The sequence below is a fragment of the Pantherophis guttatus genome, chromosome 1 (genome assembly GCF_059756535.1).
Source record: "Pantherophis guttatus breed Tessera chromosome 1, ASM5975653v1, whole genome shotgun sequence".
NCBI classification, from domain to species: Eukaryota; Metazoa; Chordata; class Lepidosauria; order Squamata; family Colubridae; genus Pantherophis; species Pantherophis guttatus.
In genome coordinates, this window is record NC_142063.1 from 116,767,735 (window position 1) to 116,789,998 (window position 22,264).

The 22,264-nt window shown below is 40.7% G+C and overlaps 1 protein-coding gene across 8 annotated transcripts in view; it reads right to left on the minus strand.

Annotated features, from left to right (window-relative positions):
- TCIRG1 (T cell immune regulator 1, ATPase H+ transporting V0 subunit a3) overlaps window positions 1-22,264 on the minus strand; it is a 36,182-nt gene that overhangs the window by 1,740 nt on the left and 12,178 nt on the right. For 4 of the 8 annotated variants that reach the window (XM_087883584.1, XM_034433859.3, XM_087883588.1 and 1 more), the window contains exons 2-20: window positions 21,591-21,923; window positions 21,121-21,250; window positions 20,466-20,544; window positions 18,369-18,598; window positions 17,667-17,761; window positions 17,257-17,383; window positions 15,705-15,787; window positions 14,535-14,628; window positions 12,724-12,936; window positions 11,339-11,489; window positions 10,819-10,958; window positions 10,343-10,500; window positions 10,166-10,256; window positions 8,447-8,565; window positions 7,958-8,171; window positions 2,899-3,012; window positions 2,452-2,577; window positions 1,355-1,472; window positions 175-343 (exon numbers count right to left, since the gene is read on the minus strand). In XM_087883584.1, the coding sequence (XP_087739710.1) occupies window positions 175-343; window positions 1,355-1,472; window positions 2,452-2,577; window positions 2,899-3,012; window positions 7,958-8,171; window positions 8,447-8,565; window positions 10,166-10,256; window positions 10,343-10,500; window positions 10,819-10,958; window positions 11,339-11,489; window positions 12,724-12,936; window positions 14,535-14,628; window positions 15,705-15,787; window positions 17,257-17,383; window positions 17,667-17,761; window positions 18,369-18,598; window positions 20,466-20,544; window positions 21,121-21,228 (2,429 nt within the window). In that variant the 5' untranslated portion in view covers window positions 21,229-21,250; window positions 21,591-21,923. Of the gene's footprint in view, window positions 1-174; window positions 344-1,354; window positions 1,473-2,451; window positions 2,578-2,898; window positions 3,013-7,957; window positions 8,172-8,446; window positions 8,566-10,165; window positions 10,257-10,342; window positions 10,501-10,818; window positions 10,959-11,338; window positions 11,490-12,723; window positions 12,937-14,534; window positions 14,629-15,704; window positions 15,788-17,256; window positions 17,384-17,666; window positions 17,765-18,368; window positions 18,599-20,465; window positions 20,545-21,120; window positions 21,251-21,590; window positions 21,924-22,264 lie in introns of all 8 variants that reach the window. The other 4 variants (XM_034433856.3, XM_087883602.1, XM_087883594.1 and 1 more) reach the window with 4 other exon arrangements.

A 22,264-nucleotide genomic window follows, 5' to 3' on the forward strand; every position in this document is an offset into this window, starting at 1 on the left:
GATTTTCACCGGTTCAAGGTTGACACAGCCTTCCATCCTTCCGAGGTTGGTAAAATTAGGACCCAGATTGTTGGTGGGGCGGGGAGGGGGGGGATATGCTGACTCTGTCAACCACTTAGAGAGAGCTGTAAAGTACTGTGAAGCAGTATATAGGTGTATCGCTACATGTCTCACCAATGAAGACGTAGTGCGTGCAGGAAAGCTGAGAGTCCCTCCATCACCAGCAAAATTGCAACAGTCAATACTGCAAAGAAAGCAAAGACGGGAACAAGGACAACCCCGCCATAGTAGCCCATCAAAAAGCCATTCTTCATCACCATGGTCCAGAGGACCTCAGAGAGCTCTGTGAACAGGAATAAGTGCAAGAGTTAGCAAAGATTACAAAGGGGCAAATTCTCTGAAATCTAGAAATCTCGGCAGATAGGACATACACTATCTTAATCAGACTTAATTCTGATGCCAAATCACTGGCTTTATATACATTGTGATATCGTTTATGGCATATTGTGTGTAAATAGTCAACCTTGTCGATTACTTTGTTGACCACAGTTAAGCAAATAATGGCGTAGTGTAATATAAAAACCCACACACAATGATTATACATGATGCCTAGACTTAAATGTTTGCTTAACCTTGCTGTTGAATAAGTCATGTTTGTCTTGGGTTCACATAACAAGCTACACCCTAAGCCCGTGATGGCGAACCTATGGCACGTGTGCCACAGGTGGCACACGGAGCCATATCGGTGGGCACGCAAGCATTGCCCTAGCTCAGCTCCAGCATGCAATCGTGCGCCAGCCAGCTGATTTTCGGACCTTTCGGGCCCACCGGAAGTTGGGAAACAGGCTGTTTCCAGCCTCCAGAGGGCCTACAGGGGGGTGGGGAAGGCCTGTTTTTCGCTCTCCCCAGGCTCCAGATGCTTTCTAGGAGCCTGGGGAGAGCGAAAACGGCCTTCCTCAGCCCCCGGAGGCCCTCCAGAGGGCGAAAAACAGGCCCACCGGGCCCACTATTCCATCGTGTGCCAAAAGTGTGGGGAGCGCGGGGGGAGGGGTTGTCACATGCACAGGGGCGGAGCCCATTGAATTATGGGTGTAGGCACGTGTGCGCGCAACCCCCCCATGCTCCCCCCGCTTTTGGCACGCGACGGCAAAAAGGTTAGCCATCACTGCCCTATGCCGTACTATACAAAACCAACAAACCACATGATGATTTGCTGCAATACAAGAACCCAGCCACCATCACCTTTCCCAGGAATTTCAGGAAAAATTCTCACCAACCAATCAGCGTAGCACAAAAGTTTGCAGCCAAAGAAAGCCTTTTCTATTTCCTTCACTTCCCACCCCCAGGAACTCACGTGCATGGGCCAAGCTGAGAGCCCAGAGACGCAGATAAGAGGCCGTGTTCGAGATGCAGCCCAGGCAAAACTCAATAGTGTGAATTGCTTGATGCATAAACACGTCACCAAAGTCAAACTATGGGCGAGAGGGAAAAGAATTGGGGTGGCAGTGAGGACTAGCCAGGTACTCTCAACTAAGCTCAACCCCTCCCCTGGAGCTTTTTCCAAAATCCAAAGAAAGAAAATGAAAGGAAATGAGAGGGAGGGAGAGGGGGAGAGAAACAGCAAATAGAGATTGGTGAACAGAGCATTCAGATCAGAAGGTAGCTTTTAAATATCAATAATGTTGGAATGCAAATGATATGAGTACAGATAGTCTTTGACTTACAACAGTTCATTTAGTAACCATTCGAAGTTGCAACAGCACTGAAAAAAGTGACCTATGACTGTTTATCACACTTATGACCGTTTCAACATTTCCATGGTCACACGATCAACATTCAGATGCTGGGCAAGGGGTTCATATTTATGACAGTTACAGTGTCCTGGGATCATTTTTTGTGACCTTCTGTCAAGCAAAGTCAATCGGGAAGCCAGATTCACTTAACAACTGTGTTCCTAATTTAACACATGCAACGATTCACTTAACAACTGTGGCAAGAAAAACCGTAAAATGGGGCAAACTCACTTTAACACGTTTCACTTAGGAACATACATTTTGTGCTCAACTGTGGTCGTAACTCAAGGACTAGCTGTATCATGGCATATGTACTTATAAACTTAAGATCTTGGGGCACCAATATTAAGTCGCTTCTTTTATGCAATTCCATCATGACACATTTTCGTTTTGACATAATTGCAGCTTTTCTAGTCTTTGCTGCCTATATCCCTCTTTTTGAAACATAAGTATTGATCTATCTATGCTGGTGGTTTCGGTTATTTCATCAATTTCAGCTTTCTTCTATTCTCCTACCACATCTAAAAAAAAATCACTTAAGTGAAAATAAAGTCTTTATGTTATGGCAAATCTGCACTAAGTACTGGTCGAATGGCTAGGAGGGAGGATACGGAACAAAATTTTGGCCATCGCAACCAAATTAAAGTAAAAGTGTTACCTTCTCCTCTTCCTCCTCCTGGTTGCTTTCCATGTGATCCATGTCACCTTCAGCAATGTTCACAGATCTCTTTCGTTCCTGAGAGTTCAGCAGAGGTTGCCGCTCTCCTGCGGTGGAAGGATTGCGCTGGAAACATCCCGGAACACATCAACCAACAGAGAAGAGGCTGCTCAAATATCACCCAGCCTCATTCCACAGATTTATTACCCAGATTATATAAGCGAAAGATTCTCCCCTTACCCCACCCAAATCCCAAACCTGGTATTTTCCTCAATGGCATGTACCTTCTTTGAGGATGCTTCAATGTTCATTATAGGCCTTTCTCTGCTCAGTCCTTAAATTGGTGGGCTCACAAGATGAAAGTCTTAGATTCCATATAGCTGGCAACTGAACTAGGGAATCAGTTTGGACAACAGTCCTACATTAATGCCAGGGAGTGATTCTTACCTGAGATTTAGGAACCTTCTGGTGATGTTTGTGCCAGAGATAAAAGGGCGTCCCCAGCAGCAGGATGGGGACAGAGAGCACAGCCACCAACATCAATACCATCTGCACTGTTTTCTGTGGTGAGCAAGACGACAGTTGTAGTTATTGCTGCCCCATCTCCAAGCTTTCAAAACTAAAATAATGTTACAGGAATTTTTAAAAAAATATTTTTCTGAGTTGGATCTCACAATCAGAACAAGATACCAAAACAAAGACAAGTTCAGCATCCTCTTCTCTCATCCTCTCTTTTCAGTTTATTTCAATTCTTATCCTGTTAAACTTTATTGATCAGGATCTTTTTCACACTCTAATCATATATTGTCTTATTAACAAAGCAAAGCAAAACAAAACACGACTCTGAAAATTAGGAAACCATTCAATGCTTCCCTCGAAGTATTACAGTCGACATGTTTGTCTTAAAAAATAGTTACCAGCACGGTAAGTTTGAAAGGTGTATTACCCAGTAAAGGGAATTTGTTCCTGATATTAAATATGGCATTGATAACATTTTGATTATTCAGTTCCATTTTAAGTATTTTCCTTGACAGATTTAAAATGCAGCAAAAATAAGAAGGCAGCATCTAAAATAGCAAGCAGCATCCCCACGTGGCACCCGTGGAAGCCCAAAACTAATTATTAAAAAAATTAAATGGCAGAAGTTTCGTGATAGTGCCAAATCTCATGAGATTGCAGTGGCTGAAATATCAGTAGATTGTATAAGATTTTCAGATGAGAGTATCTTGTAAGGTTTGGCAGTTTGTATGTGAATATGGATAAGCTTAAAGTTTTTGACAATAGCAATAGCACTTGGACTTATATACCGCTTCATAGTGCTTTACAGCCCTATCTAAGCAGTTTACAGAGTCAGCATATTGCCCCCAACAATTTGGGTCCTCATTTTATTGACCTCGGAGGGATGGAAGCCTGAGTCAACCTTGAGCCTGGTGAGACTCAAACTGCCGGCAGCCTTCATTCATTCTGCAGTACTGCATTCTAACCACTGTGCCACCACAAGTACCAAAGGCATTGGATAGCTCTCAATAGCTAAAATTACGTTTGTGTTCAGGTTCTCAATCTATAACTATATTCAAAAGGTCTTATGGCTTTGTACCTCTTGTTGATGTATGCACATTGTTCATCATCAGAAAACCAAATGATGGACTTCCTGTTTGCTGCTGGCCGCCGCCAGACGTTCCTTTGGGATCGTCAGCTTCCACTGCCTGTCAGAGCCGCCTTCACAACGGAACGGCGGCTCGAAAAAACTCCGTTCCCATGAGGAAACGGAGATAGAGCCGGCAGGGGTGGGTAGAACTCTCTGCAGAGTCCCAAAAGTTTTTCTTTTACTTTTGGGATGGAGCGGATGAGATGCCCCATATCCCCAGCCGTTGCTCCGGGCTTTGGGAGACCTCTGCTAATGCAGAGCCAGGCGTCAAAAGCAAGCTTGCGAATTTGACAGATTACTCAAAGAAAATGTGAGCTGGACCTGTAATACTGAAGCGCAAGTATTTTACTTATCTTTTAAAAATTACTTAAGAGAATAGAGGAAGAGAAAGAGGAAAAAAGTTTCTTTTTAAAATGGCGTCTGCCGCGGCTGGAGAAGAGTTTGAGAGGGAAAGTTCTTCCGTTTTTTATTATCACAATGTAGCGGAATAAATACCACTGGCTACATTTGTAGACAAAACTCCGCTCCTGTTTTTGTTTTTCTCTTTTTTCCCTGGAGGCTTGAGTGTTGCTGGCTGGAAGTCTTTTGTCTTGTTTTTTTTTTTTCTTCTTCTAACAAAGCCTGCTTAGGCGGAAACATGGCACTGAGGCTTGTGAAGTCAGACAAACAAATAGGTGGGGGGGATTCCCCCACTAAGAATTTAAAGCAACATGTTTTAACTCTTCAGTCCCAGAAACCTGATTTTAATATAATAGAATTTCTCTTAGAGGAGATTGAAAGAAGGGATGAGATTGTGAATCAGCAACTTGAAAAATTTAAGCAGGAAACTAAGGAATTGGTGAAATCCAAGTTTGACTTTTTGCAGCAAAAAATTTTAAAATTGCCAGAATTCATGATTCGGTTGGATACAAATATTAATTTACTAGAGTCAAAAATGGATGAAATTCAAGATAAATTGGACAATAGAATTCAAAAAATTGAAAATGATTTGTTAAATATTCAGGATTATAGTTCAGAAGAAAAATTTAAAATGGATGCTGACCAAAAGTCTGGTAATGTAGAATATCTGGAACAGAGGATTCAAAAAGAGGTTCTAAAGATACAATATAATTTCACAGAATATGCAATAAGACTTAGAGGTTTGCAGGAAAATAACAGAGATGACTTAAGGAAAATATCTTCTGAATTTCTAGCTGGGATTTTAAAGATTCAACCTGAGGAAGTGTTTTGTAGGATTGACAGAGCTTATCGAATAAACTCTTGGACTGCCAAGCAAAGGCAATTGCCTAGAGATGTGGTAATCTATTTTTCAGATAAAGAAATTAGGAATAAAATTGTGCAAAATTCCTTCAATTCTAATTTGCAATTGTATGGAAGAAAGATTTGGATTTACAAGGAACTCCCACCTAAGATACTAATGGAAAGGAAGAAATTTGGCTTTCTGGTGTCTGAGTTAAAAAGGAGAAATATTCAATTCCGGTGGGACGTCCCAGTTGGTATTATATTGAGATATCAAGGAGAAAGATACCAGTTAAATACTGTTGAAAGGGCGGAAGAATTTTATCAAAATAGGTTGAAAATGAATTTAACGTCTTCAGATATAATACAGGATAAGCAGAAGGAGCTGGAACTAAAGACAGAGACTGTACCAGATAAATTGCCTTTGGATTTATCGGATACCCCAGCTGGATTATCTACAAATTTGAGAGAAGTGCCATCTGATTTTAATGTGATGACTTATCAAGGCAAGGACAAGCATGGAAACCAATTAGAGGATATACAAGGGATAAAAAAGAAATGCGAGACACAAAAAATTAGGATGGAGGTCAAACCCACAAAAAGAAAACAAAAAAAGAAATAGGTTGTACAAAAATAGAAATTTCTAACCCAAGCAACAGTGAAGCCAGTGATTTTAAAATATGAATGATTATGTGAAAACATAGAGGAGGCGACATATTGGTCAATATCATCCTGAGGATAGTGGCAGATCTCTGCATTGCCGTAATTTTGGGACATGGAAAGAGCCTCAAATTGATGGTTTTGAATTATCTATTTTGAAACTTCTTTTTGTGTTGATAAATATATTATAATTATCTTGAATTATAAGGCAAGAGAATCACATTGGGACATGCAGAAGATCGGGTTGTTACCCAATACGATGATGGAAATTAATAATCCTGATGAAACCCACAATTATTATTATATGGAATACAATTATAATGTCACTCGGGTGGTTGTTTTTACTTTTATATATATAAGAAGATGTTTACTACTGATGGGGGCAGATATGATTGGAGATCTTGAATAAACTGTTGCATCCGCAAGCTATGTCACCCTATTATGGATGTTGGTTTTAACAATCCAGTGGAAAGACTTCAAGAAGATATTATATGGACTATAAATTTAAAGTTATTGTCTTTTCTTTTTTTATTTAGATATAATGGAATATATATATATATATATTTTTAAGTAGTGTGGGCAGTGAATTAAAGATATCAAGAATTGTTGTGTATGGTAAATTTGTAAGACAGTGGGTGAATAAGCTAGCTACAGACTGATTAGTTTAAGAAAAGGGATTTTTAAGTGATACATTTAGGGGAGTGGAGGAAATGGATAGAGTGGAATAAATGTTAAATTAGATTTTATGGGGAGCCCGCTTTGAAATGTTATTAAAGTAGGACTTATTGTATAGTTTTAAAGTGGAAGGTGGTTTTGAATTGTTGCAATAATGCATAGATATAAAACACTATTATGCTAAATTAGAGTTATTTTATAATAGTTATAGTATAATGTGTTTGTTTTTTTTTTGTTTTGTTTTTTTTTTTCTCTTCTTCTTTTCTGAAATGTATGGATAAAGGGGGATTTATAATACTTTTAGTAAGTAAAGGTCAGTATTTTGAGGAGGGAGTAAGTAATCTGTTATGAATTAGGGTTTTTTTTTTGTTACGAAGAAGTCACAGGGGGGGAAGGGTGGGGAGGGGGGGTTAGGGAGGGGGGGGAGGGGGGGGAAAAAGGGGGAAAAATTTGTATTTGAAAACCTTTTCAATAAAAAAAAAAAAAAAGAAAAAAAGAAAACCAAATGATGAATTGATTTGTAAAACCACCATCACCATTTGGACAGAAAATTCATCTCAAATAACATTTCTCAAAAAAGCTGGTCACAGATCCATCATTAAAAAACAAATGCAAATGAATATCAATGATTGAATAGAAAAAAGCCATCTTAATATGTAACAAGGCTACTTTCATTCATAATTTGATTGTGGATGAGATGGCCAAATTGGTACACATAATTATCAGAACCAGAGGGGGTTATATGAAGATAGAGGGGGTTATGGTTAATCCTTTTTCCTACTGTTTTTATCTCCTTCCATAAGATCCCATCTGTTAAACAATGCCATCCAATTGGACCCTTTTTCTGTTGTCATCCCTGTTCTATCAAATAGCATCACTCAGATATTTCCCTAGGCTCTGATTAGTGTGAGACACAGGGTTCCTATCTGAGGGGTCTAAATAATTTTTTACTGGGGAAACCATCTTCTATTTCTGTTTTTGTTTGTTGCTTTATATGCCCATGTTTAATTTTGCATGCCATCAAATCACTGACACATTTGGCAGCCTTAGGAATATGAACATTAAAAAAAACAAAAAACCAGATTTCAAGGGAACATTTTATCCCCAAACAGCTTCCTCTATTCCTGTACTATTTGACAATGTGCACATTTGGAACAAATAAGTGTTATTTGTCCCATTCAACATAACAAATTCTGGAAGGAAGAAAAACAACTGAGAATTAAAGGGAGGAATACTTTTTAAATAGGTAATCAAAAGATAGGATATAATGCTAAAAGCAGTTACCTGGTGCTTATAGAGCGGAGGACTTCCAGCACTCTCTGAAAACAGGAACATGTTAATGAATTGGATGAGAATGCTAGGGGCGAACATGGAGTTAGAAGCATCATACATAAACCATTTGTAAAATATCAGGATTACAAGGTAGCCAAAAAGCAGCAGAAGGAAAGTGATCTCTGGAAGGAAAACCAATAGGAGCTTGTATCTTTGCTTGAAGTGGCTGCAAACCAGACAGACAGGAGAAGTCATCAACAAAACCATCAGAGACACATCCAGCCCAATATCACTGATTACCCAGATGCCTCTTGAGAAGCAACAGCTCAATCCCCATTATGTTCCTCCCCCTCTAAGGAAGAGGAGGTAGCATATAGCTGTCATTATCTCTAGCTACTAGCAGTTTTACCCTCCATAAATGTATCCAACTCCCTTTTAAAACCCTCTCTTTCCAAGACCCCCTTGGTTGACCAAGCAGAGGTACATCATCTGGATACTCACAAGTGGTTGAAGATGCCAACAAACACTCCAAAGGTCATGTGAAAAATGCCCAAGATCACAGACATCTTCATTTTGTAGGAGTTTAGAAAGGTGAGGTGATTAATAGTCAGACTCCAGATCTGGTTCATAAGAGATGAAGAGAAAAATCCCACGCATAGCAGTGACAAGAGCCAGTTCAGATTTGGGAAGGGGAAACAAATAAAAGGAAAGCAGAGGAAAGAAAAATCCAATTAATTTTAATTCTGGTTCGGTCTTATTTACAGCTGGACTTTGGATATAAAAGAAACATCTCTACATAAAAGAGCAACATGGAGTGGGAAAAGGTTTTTCCGTCAAAACAGGTTGAAAATCTGTTCTTTCATATAACTGATTGGTTACAATATATGGATGCCAAGATGGCACCTTTTTTAAATATATCTTTGTACATTTAAACAAAGGATGGCAATGGAAATAAATACAGTATATTGCAAATGCATATAACCCAAACTGAATCTGAGATTACATATTTGCCTAAAGTTAACTACAATTCTGATTTAATCTCAGAACTACATTGAGATATTAAACTGATATTAATTTTGTTTTGTCTTAAGTCAGTTTTCGCCTCGCTATTGACCTTTAGTTGAGTTGGAAATACATCTCCCAGAATTCCCTGTCAGAATGCTGTAACTAATTCCTTGGCGTTGTAGCCCAATATACTTGGATACCAGCACAGGGGTGTTTGATATTAGGAAACTACATGCTGCCATGGTTAAATATTCAGCAAGCATTATTATTTATATAATAAATGCAACAGAAATTCAAATCTGTTGGGAAATTAACATTCAAATTATATTTAAAAAGTTTATTACATCCCATCATATCCTTCTGTTCAAACTATAGTTTATTTATTTATTTAATGCATTTACATTGCTTTTTTCCAATGAAAGCTTAAGATAGTATATAAAGAGCCGAGGTGACGTAGTGGTTAGAGTGCAGTACTGCAGGCTACTTCAGCTGACTGCTAGCTGCAGTTCAGCAGTTCAAATCTCACCAGGCTCAAGGTTGACTCAGCCTTCCATCTTTCCGAGGTAGGTAAAATGAGGACCCAGATTGTTGGGGGCAATATGCTGACTCTGTAAACTACTTGGAGAGGGCTGTAAAAGCACTATGAAGCAGTATATAAGTCTAAGTGCTATTGCTATTGCTATACTGGTTTTTCCCTCGTTTTATCTCTGCCATACAGACTGGGCCAAAGAAACCAAGAGAACTCAATGACTAAGTGGGGAACCACTTTTGTTAGCTACATCATGGCATTTTGCATGTTAGTTAGTTAGTCAGCTATATAACCACCTATTGTTGATGCAGCAACAACATTGCAGCAAGATGCTCAGCAGTCAGTGGAGTTATCTGATGCCAGCTCTCACCACAAAGGGAGTCTTTTTTTCAAGAAAGTCTTCAGCCTTTCTGGAAATAAATTGGGAGGGAGCACAGTACATATGCCACCTTAAGCTCCTGAAGGAAAGGCAGGATCTAACTAAGGAAAATAGGTACATTGCATTGAGAATTCCCATTGAAATCCTTACAATCGGCTATTTTAGGTCAAAGAAAGGAAAGACAATGGAAGCCTATGAACTTCAAATTTGTTCAACATGGTTAAATACACCTAGTTACTTTTCATCCAGCACACATCAAGCGGCAGTAACTCACATGGCTATTTGTTTCAAGTTGCCACTCACTTACCGGATCTATCCCAAAAGGGTAGGGACCATTAAAGACGCCAGTGACATTGGGGTCCAGATTTAGAGAAAGGCTTTCTATGATATATTCCGAGCTGTAAGGAAAAGAAGAGTTTCAAGTGATGACTATGGCCTCCCCAAAGGAGAAGGTTTTTGGCTTTAAGGACAGACACTTCCGTACCTCCAGTCCGAGTTGTTGGCCATAGCAGCAACACTCCAAGCAGAGGGGAAGATAGTCAGTGCCTTGCTGAAGCATTCATTGTAGATGAAACCAGTGTAAATAGAGAAGGCACCCATTAAGAGGATGAGGTAGCGGCCCGCAAAGAACATCTGCCAGATCTGATTAGGGAAGGTAACATTAAGTATACTGTATATGATGCATAGAGGGAACATATTCAGCAGCCCATATACGGTTATTATGTTAGTTTCTGAAAGTGTTCAGCTTCCCAACTAGTCAGAGATACAACTAAAACTAATTCACATTTGTTTTTTTACGGATTTAAAAAAGGGGTAGCACCATCTTGTGGTCCTTAAGGAAAAAAAAAAGAGGATGAACTTGTTCTAAAATTATTTCCAGATATCTGGGAGAAATAGTTCAAACAGATCATTTCTTCACCATCTACTTAAAGTGCACATTCCTCTTCAACCAAGGCTCACCTCATTTTCCGCCTTCTTCATTCCAGGCCGGTTCTCAAAAAGCACCATCCAAAGGGCAAAGAGGAACATCAGTAGTCCATGGCCAACATCCCCAAACATGACGGCAAAGAGGAAAGGGAAAGTGATGATGGTGTAAGGAGCTGCAAAGGAGAGCTGACATTAGCTGAGAGGCCCAAGGAAAGTTCCACAGCTACTGTTGCCCTGTTGCTTTAGTCAGTCTAAACTGTCATCATCCCTGCGCCTTGGTTGTTTTTTTGGAACCACAAAAGAATCAAGAGTAATCAACATATCTCATCATCTCATATTCCATCCTGTTAGGCTTATGCAATCTCTAGAACCAACACTTGTCCCTGATGGATTTCTTCTCCCTCTTATTCTCCACATGGTTTACCCTTGTTTGGAAGTGAGATGTCATATCTGTTACTGCAACTGTCCCCCGTCATTGGTAAGGAAATGAGTATCAAGCAATGGACCAAACCTCCAAGGGTGAAGAGATGAGGGATGTAGCACATTTCCTCACCTGGGTTCATCTCTTGATAGCTGGCCACCCCATAGGCATCAATAATGTTCTGGAAGCCTGCAGTGAATTTATTGGTGCGAATGAGAGTTGGGGGGCTCTCAGTGCAGATAATCCGGTGGACAAAGGACTCTACTCCAGAACCACTGCGCTGCTGTAGGAACAAAAAAGAATCACCCAGGGCAGTTTAGGTAACAGATGTACTTGGGCTTGGCCAGTTTTCCTCCTCACTCTCTTTCTGAGCTGGTTTGCAGTGGCTCAACCTCTAGAATGCAGAGTAATGAGTCATCCAAGTACTCACCCAAAGATAAATTGCAACCCATCCTAAAAGCATCTGGAGCACTAAATCAAGTGCACCATGACAAGTGCAATTGCCTCTTTGCAGAGGCTACTACTCAGCTATTGCTTTCCAAAAAAAATTAAGCCTCCAGGTTACAAATTCTAATTATCTTCCATTATTACCTTTTGCTACCTCTCACAATCCAGAACTCTGTGGACTAATTGGAAAGCTTGAAGTCCTATCTCAAAATAATCTAAATTATTTTGAGAAAAGTCACAGCTTTAAAATCTGAACGTTACAGGGAAGCTACCTGCAGCCTCCAAGGAGGATCCAGGAGCTATGCAAGTCCCTGAATTCACATTTTTCAGCCACCGGACGTTTTCAGCCTTGTCTTTAGTTTCTGAGATTTTAAGAACACATTATTTACATATTTCCAAGCATTTCTTTATAACCATGAGAATTAGAAACCTTTTTTTTTTAAATTTACTGCTCCACAGGGGAAATGGCAAAGCAAATTAATTACATACTGGTAGTAGTAACAATCTCAGTCCATTAGGTACTGGTTGTTATGTAGCCAAAACATACAGGAAATACTTGTATGCTCTAAGAGCACAAGGCTTGCCTTAATGAATTATACTTTTTTTGTGGGGGGAGGGAAATAACAATCTTCAGAGGAGATACTTCCCTACTTGAGGAAGCTTGAGTGGGGATGGTCAGAATGGTAAATCAGCTATCTGAGAATAGGGGCACCAATCCTGCAACATTTCGGGGGTGGAGGCAGCTCTTATTGGTTAACCTATAAGCCAAAGCAATTTCCTTTCAGCTACTAGTGCAGGGGTGGGCAAATATGGCCCCTTTATGACCTGTGGACTTCAACTCCCAGAATTCCTGAGCCAGCTTGGCTGTCTCAGGAATTCTGGGAGTTGAAGTCCACAGGTTGTAAAAGGGCCACAGTTGCCCACCCCTATACTAGTGCGAAGAGGAATGAATTAATCTTATTGAGAAAAAGCAATACATTTCTCCTCGTGGTCTACAGCATCTCAGGCAGTGCAGAAGTAGGATGACAAGAGGAGAAGAGACATCCCTACAGACATCCAGTGGCACTTACCGATCCTTCGCGCAGGGCCAGTTGCACAGCAGGAAGGTCACGGACAGGGCACCAGACCTCCCCAATGAGGCATTTATCAGTGATGCTGAAGCTGCACTGGTTGAGGATGAAGTAGATAGCCTTCATCTTCTGGATCTGGACTTGCCATGCAGGTAGAAACAAAAGTACTTTTTGAAGCACCTGGTCCAAGTACTGTTCTGTCTGGCCCAATACCTATTTGCAAGAGTTTGGGGGCAACACAAAATGGAGTGAGTTCATAGCTTTCATTAGCAGAGTGATTTAAAGTTAATATTATTTAATTAGCAATGGAAGAAGATGCTCAGAGCAGTGACTGTCAAAGTTATCTTTAAATCTAGAAAATACAGAAGCCTCATCCCGTCACAGGCCTATTTATTCATTCGTTTATTCAGTCATCATTCGTTAATTCATTCAAAATATGTGTATGCCCACCTGTCTTAAAACAAAACTCTGGGTGGACCACAATCAAAGAATAAAACATCATATACTAACGGTAAAAAATATTGGTGCCACAGCCAAACTTCCTTAATATATCCCACAACATTCTCCTTCCATTCTGACCTCACCATATCTATACTTTTTAAACTGATATCTTCCCCCAATGTTCTGATTACGTTTATAAATTAGTGAAAGAAATGGAAACAATTTATTATAAGAAGTGAGGAGAACAAATAGGAGAATGGGGGGGGGGGACAGGAAGGAGAAGGACACAGACCCTTCCAAATCAAACTTGGGTAAAACACAAAACACAGAAAAAGAAAATACCTCTGCATTTCAAGAACTAAGAAAGGAATGCCTTTTATTTGCTTTGAAGGGGAAAAAAAAGCATTTTACAGGAGTGGTGGGCAAATATGATATCTAAGAAGCGCAGCTGGCTTTCCAAAAATAACATTTTTAAAAATTACACAACTTGTAAGATTTGGTGAACTCGTGGACAAATGCCACCACTTTGCAGAATTCTGATCTAGAACAAAGGGATCTTCCAAAGCCAAAGTTTTTGCTTTGGAGACAGGACTTATTGTATTCAATCAATCAGCAATTGATAAAGAGATAGTATATAGAAACAAACTTGAATATTTGATCCAGGACCAATTAAGGTTAATATTTGGGATGATTCAGGATTTCAGTCGTTGTAAATTTCTGGAAATTTTTTGGAACTTTAGCTTTGTCTTTCTTCTATTACTGTTCACAATTTTTATTATTTTTATATTCTTACATAATATGTTTGTTATTTTTTCCTGTTAACTACTTCATTATTAATATAGTTTACAGATGACAGGCTAACAATTTGTAAGTAGATTTAGTAGTTTACCAGTTTAAAATTCTTTTGGCCTGTTTTGCATGGGGAAACCAACATTGCTGTACTATACCAATCAGCATTCAGCTAGGGAGGATGCTATGTGTATATATGTTGGTTTGGGTTTTTTTTAAAAGACACCTTTTTGTCAATATCTTTTTTGTTGTGTGTGGTTTTTTTTTTAATATTTTGGCATTTTGTATTTTAACCTTTTTTCAATAAACTAAAAAAAAATGCAAAAAAGAAAGAAAGAAAGAAAAGAACAAAGGACTCTTGCAAATTTTTGTAGGATTCCAACTATATATAACTTGTGCCCAGCAGTCGAAAAAGTTGAAAAACATTGCTGATAAATCTTGAGGGAAAAATTGAAGTGATAATATTTATGTAAAATGTGCCATTATTAGATTTCTTAGTTTTCTTTCTTTCCCTGGGGAAAAAAGTACTCGATCCACCACAGCCTCCTGTACACTGCCCCAATCCTGCAAAGAATCCTTACAATGTTCAGGTCTTCCACTTGAGTTCGCAGCCCACGCAAGGTATCCATGCGCTCAGCTTCATTCTCAGGATACGGGTGCAGGTGGCAATGAAAGCTGGGGAGAAACACAATGCATTATGAGTCACAGACTGCTTATGGGGAAGCCAGCTATGCATATGGGGAGACTGAGCTGGGGAAGCAGAAGCTCTTGGGGAATTGGCAGCATGGCTAGTGGGGAGATCCTCAGAATAGCTCCAGAGCTTTGGGAAAAGAGGCAATATCTGAATGACGTCAGACTGAGGAAGGAACACCTCATGAAAACAACCTTAGAATGGAAGAAAAGGCTTCACTATTAAGTAAGTAAGGAATATTGGCTGCATTTACTTTACACACAACATCAATACCTAACCGTAGGCATCCTTGTTTAGTAACCACAATTGAGACCAGCAACTGGATTGTTAAGTAAAGTGGTCACTAACTGAAAATGCAACAGTGCTTACGATCTTACTTCAGCTTTCCTTTGCTTTAGAGCAGAGGTCCACAACACCCTGTCCACGGACCAGCACCTATCTGTGGCATGCCAGAAACCGGGCCGTGGAAACAAGCGAAGCTCCATCTGTGGGATGCGCAGGGAGCTTACGAAATCATGGGAAAACCTCTCTCCATGAAACCGGTCCCTGGTGCCCAAAAGATTGGGGGCCCTGCTTTAGAGGTAATCCTTATTTAGCAACTGCCTCGTTTCACAACTGCAGTTAATGCGGATGAAAAGTAATCTTACAATCAATCCTTGCATTTACGACCTATACATACATGCCTGACATTGTGGTGATAGACAGGTGCCAGAGGACAGTATTGGTAATAGATGTAGTGGTGCCAAGGGGGATGACAAAATTTCCAATTTAATCAAAGCACAGTCTATACGGATAGTCCCCATTTAGTGATTTCTTCACTGTTCGCAATTACGACAGTGACAATATCATGGAATGAATCAGATACACAGATACATGTAAAGTATGTGTATGTATGTATATGTATACATGTGTGTGTGTATACATATACATACACAAACACACACATTTACATGCATCTGTGTATCTCTGAATGATACACCTGTTGTGTTGGACTGCACTAAAGTAGAAGCACTGGTAAACAAGGGATAGGAAGGGAGGACACAATATCCAGAGCACTCACCAGTTGGCGATCTTACGGATTTTCTGCCCAATCTGATCACCCCAGTAGGAGATGAGGAAGATGACCCAGGTGATGCTTTCCCCCTACACAGGAAAAGACAGGCTGTTCAGGAGCATTTGCAATAGGAAGAATAGGAGAATGGAAGAATAGGATAACTCACTTAACAAATGTTTCACTTAGCAACATAAATTTTGGACTCAATCGTGATTGTAAATTGAGGATCCCCTATACAATTCAGACTGTCAATATCTTTTGTGGCCTGCCTTAGAAGAAGACCCCATTTTATGAACTTTCTTGCCAAAGTTGTTAAGTGAATCACTTAACACTGCCGTTGTTAAGTTAATAACATGGTTGTTAAAGTGAATCTGGCTTCTCCGTTGACTTTGCTTGTCAGAAGTTCGCAAAAGTCAATCACATAACCCCAGGACATTGCAACTGTCACAAATGTGCATCTGAATTTTGATCATGTGACCATGAGGAGGCTACAAGGGTTGTAAGTGTGAAAAACGGTCATAAGTCACTTTTTTCAGCACTGCTGTAACTTTGAACGGTCACTAAATGAACTGTTGTAAGTTGAGGACTATCTGTATTTCTGCCTGCCCATCAATTCATTATTATGTACTATCAGCTTTGGATCTATTCTTAATGACTCCATTAGATCTATGTGATCTGTCCCTGACCTAGCCCTTCGTGTCTTCCAATGGTTCAACAATTGCTGTTGTAATCTAATCATACCCATCTTGAATCTCACATGCAACTGTGGGAAGGGAAGGAATTATGAAAGGACAGGCTTTGATGACTTCACAAACATGCACTGCCTCACTATGGTCACCCCTGTATGAAGCTAGAACAGGGGGGTAAAATTGGTGGCCCGCAGGCCGAATGAATCATGCACAGGTCACACCCATCCCAGCTCCATGAAGGAAAACATCATCACAAAACGTCACGTGATGGCAACGTGATGCCACGAGTTTGACATCCGTGAGCTAGACTCTCTGGATTGCCTGTAGCCTATAACCCTATACTCTATAACCCAGCCAGGGATATTCTTATTTTCAACTAGCTGATAACCCAATGTTGCCAGGGTATTTATTTATTTGTATTTATTTTTATACACACACACACACACACACACACACACACATCCTGAGGGGTGTTAGGGGTGTCTTACCCCCACAGTATTTTTTTTCCAGAAAGTAACCAAGCTTGGTTGAAATTGCTCGATGCGTTCCAGAATTATGCTGGAACATACAGACGCAGACACACACATACACCCCTAGGGGTGCTAGGGATGTCTTACCCCCCCGAATGTTTTACCAGATAATAAGTCATCTGTGTATCAAGTTTGGTTGAAATTGCTCAAGGTGTTCCAGAGTTATGCTGGAACATACACACACACACACATCCATTTTTATATATATAGATTGTAGAGGGGAGTTGCAGTTCCAACACGTTTGAAAGACACAAGGTTAAGAAAAATTGCCGCAGCCTTAAGGTGTTACCATTCCCAGCCAACCAGCCCAGTTTTTCCTCTTACTGTATTTCATCTTACCGTGGATGGATTTTCAATAGGCTCTGTCATCTCTGTGAAATGAGGAACAAGGTATCCACGGCACGCACGCCACAACAGCCGTTCAAAGGAATTCACCCGCCATGGATGTATCACACCTGCCACAAAGCTTCAGGGGCAGGGTGAAAGGGAAAAAAACCTAAATTAAATTTTGAAGGCTGATTGTTCAGTATCCCAAGGCAACATTGTGCACATCATGTATTAAGTTAGGTACATTAAGTGTACTTCAGAGTACAGGAGTACTTCATCTCTTCCATGAAAGGAATCCGTCAAAATACCCTCAAACCAGTAAATACGATCCCTTGAAATACAGTAGGTGAGAGAAGAGTCGGCAGGCTCTTCCACCAATATTCCTTATCTGAGCAAGCAAACCTCACCCAACCTTCACTCACTTGATTCTGAGGTCAGGACGGTGTAGCATGGTGGGGTCAAGCAGAGGATCTCTTTCAGAGAAAGCACGAGAAAGGACAGGCGAATCAAGGGGCACCTGGTGGTAGATGTGACAACCCAGGATTAAAGCCATGGAAGCTCTCCTTCCACTCTCCTTTGGTTATTTGGTTGCAAAACAGAGGTGGGTTTCAGCAGGTTCTGACCAGTTCTGGAGAACCGGTAGCGGAAATTTTGAGTAGTTCAGAGAACCAGTAGTAAAAATTCTGACTGGCCCCACCCCCATCTATTCTCTGCCTCCCAAGTCCCAGCTGATCAGGAGGAAATGGGGATTTTGCAGTAACCTTCCCCTGGATTGGGGAGGGAATGGAGATTTTACAGTATCCTTTCCCTGGGGTGGGGTGGGAATGGGGATTTTACAGTATCCTTCCCCTGCCACACCCATCAAGCCACGCCCACCAAGCCATGCCAAGCCACGCCATGCCAAGCCACGCCCACCAAACCACACCCACAGAACCAGTTAGTAAAAAAATTTGAAACCCATCACTGTTGCAAAAGGTGTTTCATCCTCAGCTTTTTGCTCAACCCTTGGATCCAAGGCCTCAAACAACCCCACCCCAACAGCTCCCTCTTTCCCTCCGAGTCCCCAAATTTGCCTGACTGCCAGAGAAGTAGATTTGGAACAGGAAGAGGAAGGGATTACTTACCAATTGACCAGTGAAACGCTGGCCCTCCTGCAGCACCTGAATATGCTCCCGCAGTTCCTGAAGCTGACCAAGCAGGGCCTCCCGGTTGTGGCTCACCTCCCGCAGCTCCTGTGACAGGGTCTCAGACTGCTCCTGGATACGCAGGGCCTCACGGGCCAAGGGGGCTGGCAGATTCTCTTCTGGAGGCTCCAAAGACCGTCCAGCTTTCTGCACTTCCTGGGCCAAAAAAGCTGGAGAAAAAAGGGGATAAAAAGAAGCCCAAGACCTAGATTTGGTGTCTTAGCAGGGTGGATAAAAATCAATAATTTTTTTTTTTAAATCAAAAAAAAATCAGATCAGATTTTTTTGATTTAAATTGGATTTTTTTGATTTAAATCGGATTTTTTTTTTATTTTTATCGAATTTATTTTAATAAAAAACTTTTGGGGTAAAAATCTATCGTAAGATAGTTTTCTATTTAAGATACATAAATAATTTAGTTTATTCAGCATGAAATGGAGCTTAGTTATATAGCATGAGGCTGTATATTCTGCAACACTGGGTCTATCGGTGAGTCAACAGTGGGTCAAAGGAGTAGCAGAGATGACAGTTGCTCTTTAAAAATTATGATTTAAATCGAGTTGATTTAAATCAAGCCTTTTTACTAGTGATTTAAATCATGATTTAAATTGTGATTTAAATCAACTCGATTTAAATCAAATCCACCCTGTGTCTTAGTTCAGATTTTTCCCAAGCCCAGCTCAGAAAAGGGCTTCAGCGTGCTCAGTGCAGCTCACCTAGCACTGGGACTCAGCAGCAAGGTTTGTGCTTTACATGCAGAAGGGCCCAAGATGAATCCCTGCCAGCAGGGGGAAAAAACTCATCCAAAATCTGGAGAGCTGAGGGAAAGTGGGGCTGGCAACATTAGGATGAACTGGTGGTTTTCAAATTTAGCAATTTTTAGTTGCAACAACTTCAACTCCCAGAATTCATGCTGGCCGGGGAATTGAGAGGGAAGTCCACACATCTTATACTTGCCAAATTGGAACACTAGATTGAGCAAACCATGAGTAGACTCAATATATTGCAAGTCCTGCTGACTGCAGAAATGGTGCCCAGGTTTAGCACCCAAAAAGTTATGCCAAATAGTTTAATGGACTACATTCAGCCTGCTAGCTGATGAGTTGCAGTGGCCTACCAAAGTTACCACCACAATCATTCTTTCGTTTTCAGCAATAAAATTTATGAAATTTAGGAGTTTCCTGTATGGTTTCACTTCCTAAAACTCTCTGCAGTTTATATTTTTTATGAAATTCTGAGCACTTTCCTGCAGAAGAAAGATACGAGTTTTTATAATCTGAGAACAAACAATGTGATACAACCCCAATTCTTTCTTCTGTCTACCTCTGAATTGGATCACCAGAGCCCTAGCAAGGTACTACTAGTGACTATAGAATGGAGACTGGATACAGAATGTTTTCCTAAAAGGAAATTATTTTCTTATTATACTTTTTATGTCTTATTTTTTTCTATTTTAGAAGTGGGTTATTTCCCCCAAATTAATCAGCAACATAATAAATGGATAAAGACCGCCAATCCCAAATAAAAAGTACAATAAATGAATAGCCTGACAATTTCAAACATTTTTATGCCACCATTCATAGATATTTGTTATCAAGACTTGGTGCCTTCAATATTTTTTCAACACATCTAAGTGAGCTATTAAAGAAAATCGCATGCTATTAAATTGTAAAAAACAGCTTGCATGAGAAATTCTAATTACCATTTGCCAAGGACCAGTGGTTATAATTTAATTTAGAAAAGTTTCTGCTGAAAGTGTCCCATGATGTACTAATCTAATGTGTCTCTAATTATAAAAAGAGAGTCGTATGATTTGCTTTATTTAATCATGGGCAGCCTGATATCATACAGCCAAAATCTAGAAGCCTATCACAATTTCTGCCAGCCCATAAATTAACAAAACAGTTTTCACTACTACAGCTGGCATGTTACTGGCCTTACTTCACCTCTACTTTCCAGGTTTTACTGTCAACCTTCTGAAAATTCCATCAGCAGAGGGAAAGCCCCACCAAGTCTCCCAAAGCAGGTGTCACTCACTGAAAGTTTTCTCCATTTCTTCACAACGCCGCAATTCGCCCACAAAGCGCCGCTGGAAGGCACTGACATGAGGATTCAGCTGGAAATAGAAGAGGCTTATTGAGAAGCTTATGAGGGTCTGGTTAAAGATAGAGCTGATGCTTTAGCCATCCCAAAACCAGGCACCAAAATTTTTAATGCACCACATCAAGATCTGCTCAATAAAACACCCTCCTTTTAGCCTCAAATTAGTCTTGCCTTCAATCTCTTCTATTTATGTGCAAGGCTCTTATCAAACGAGCAATCCCAACATTTTTCCATAAATAAGGAGAGGTAGTTGATCATTTCTGCACAACCACTTCTCAAGTAAATGAAAATATCATTTATTCTTTCTGTTGCCTGCCTATGACCGTGTCCTTGTTTGACATCTAAGCACACACTATTTATGTCGCTTTTACTTGATGGCCCCCATAAGCTTTGTGTTAAAAAAAAAAAAAGTTGTAAAGGGAGCCTCTCCTTTTGTAAGAACAGCAACTTCCTTGTAAGGAAACCAACTACACCCATGGACTGATTGCTGCCTGTCTTGCAATCACCGGGCAATGAAAAGCCCCAACAGTTATTACATCCTTAGTTTGGTCTTCCCACCAAGCAGTCCCCAAAATCTTCCAGCACATACATCACGGAACTCCACGAGGCCTCGCTCTCCTAATTCACTAACACACGCATAGGATGAAGCCGACTGCAAGAAGAGCTGGGCCAAGCACATCTCCTCGCTGCGAAACATGGTCTCCTGTTTCCACAAGAGGCTGTAAGACAAAATGGTTTCATTAGTAGGCATTAAACCGCTACCTATTCCTATTCTAAACCGCTACCTATTCCTCATGGAGGCTAGAACACGGATGACCAAGTAATAAGAATAGGAAATAGTGACAAAAAGAGAGGGGTACAAAGACCGGGAAGGGGTGAAGAGCAGAGAAGCCACCAACAGGAGAAATAGGCAAAACCAAAATGTTGACCTCATCACCTAGGGAAAGCTAAGGCAGATGTTTGGTCACGAATACTGAAGTATCTACTGCCTGGCCATTAGGACTGCACCAGTCAGGATTCAGTGGCTGCAGTGGCCTAAGGGGAAGGGGAACGGCTTACCTCTGGATACTCCAAATGCAAGAAAGCAGAAAACGAGTTTCTCTGTCAGGGCTCCAGCCAGACACAGCCCTAAATCAAATCTCTGCCATCCTGATGGCTTGCTGCAACTTGCTCCTGACTCACGTGAGCCTTTTTTTTTCTTTTCAGCTCTGGGATTGCAACACAGTTTCCAGGTCAGGCCACGACCACTCATTTCACAACATGCCTCTGACTCAGGCTTCTCTATTGCTCATAATGGGATTAAAATACCCTGAGATGGCAGTTCTGAGACCCGGGCTGGAGGAAAACTGCAAAGAGATAACTTCAGCTGTTGGAGGAGACAGAGCACGATGCCTGTTTTGGAGAGGAGGGTGTGTGGGGGGGGAGGGGGGTAGAGGAGGAGAAAAAGACAAGGCACAGTAATCTATTAAGAACAAAAATATATTTCTCTAAATTTCATTTCATCCTCAGGGGTCGCCGTTTGCCCTCTGCAATGAGAAAGTGGCCTGGGTAGAAGGTGGCTTGCTCTGGTGATAGAGATAACAAAAAGGAGTCCACAAGTCTGGGAAAACCACATTGTGGCAACAGTTGCAGACACCACACCCGGAATTCCACAGGCTGGTTTGCCTGGAAGCAAGTGGGTTATAATTAGAACAATGAATGAATTAATTAAGTCAGCCAAGCATGACTACAAC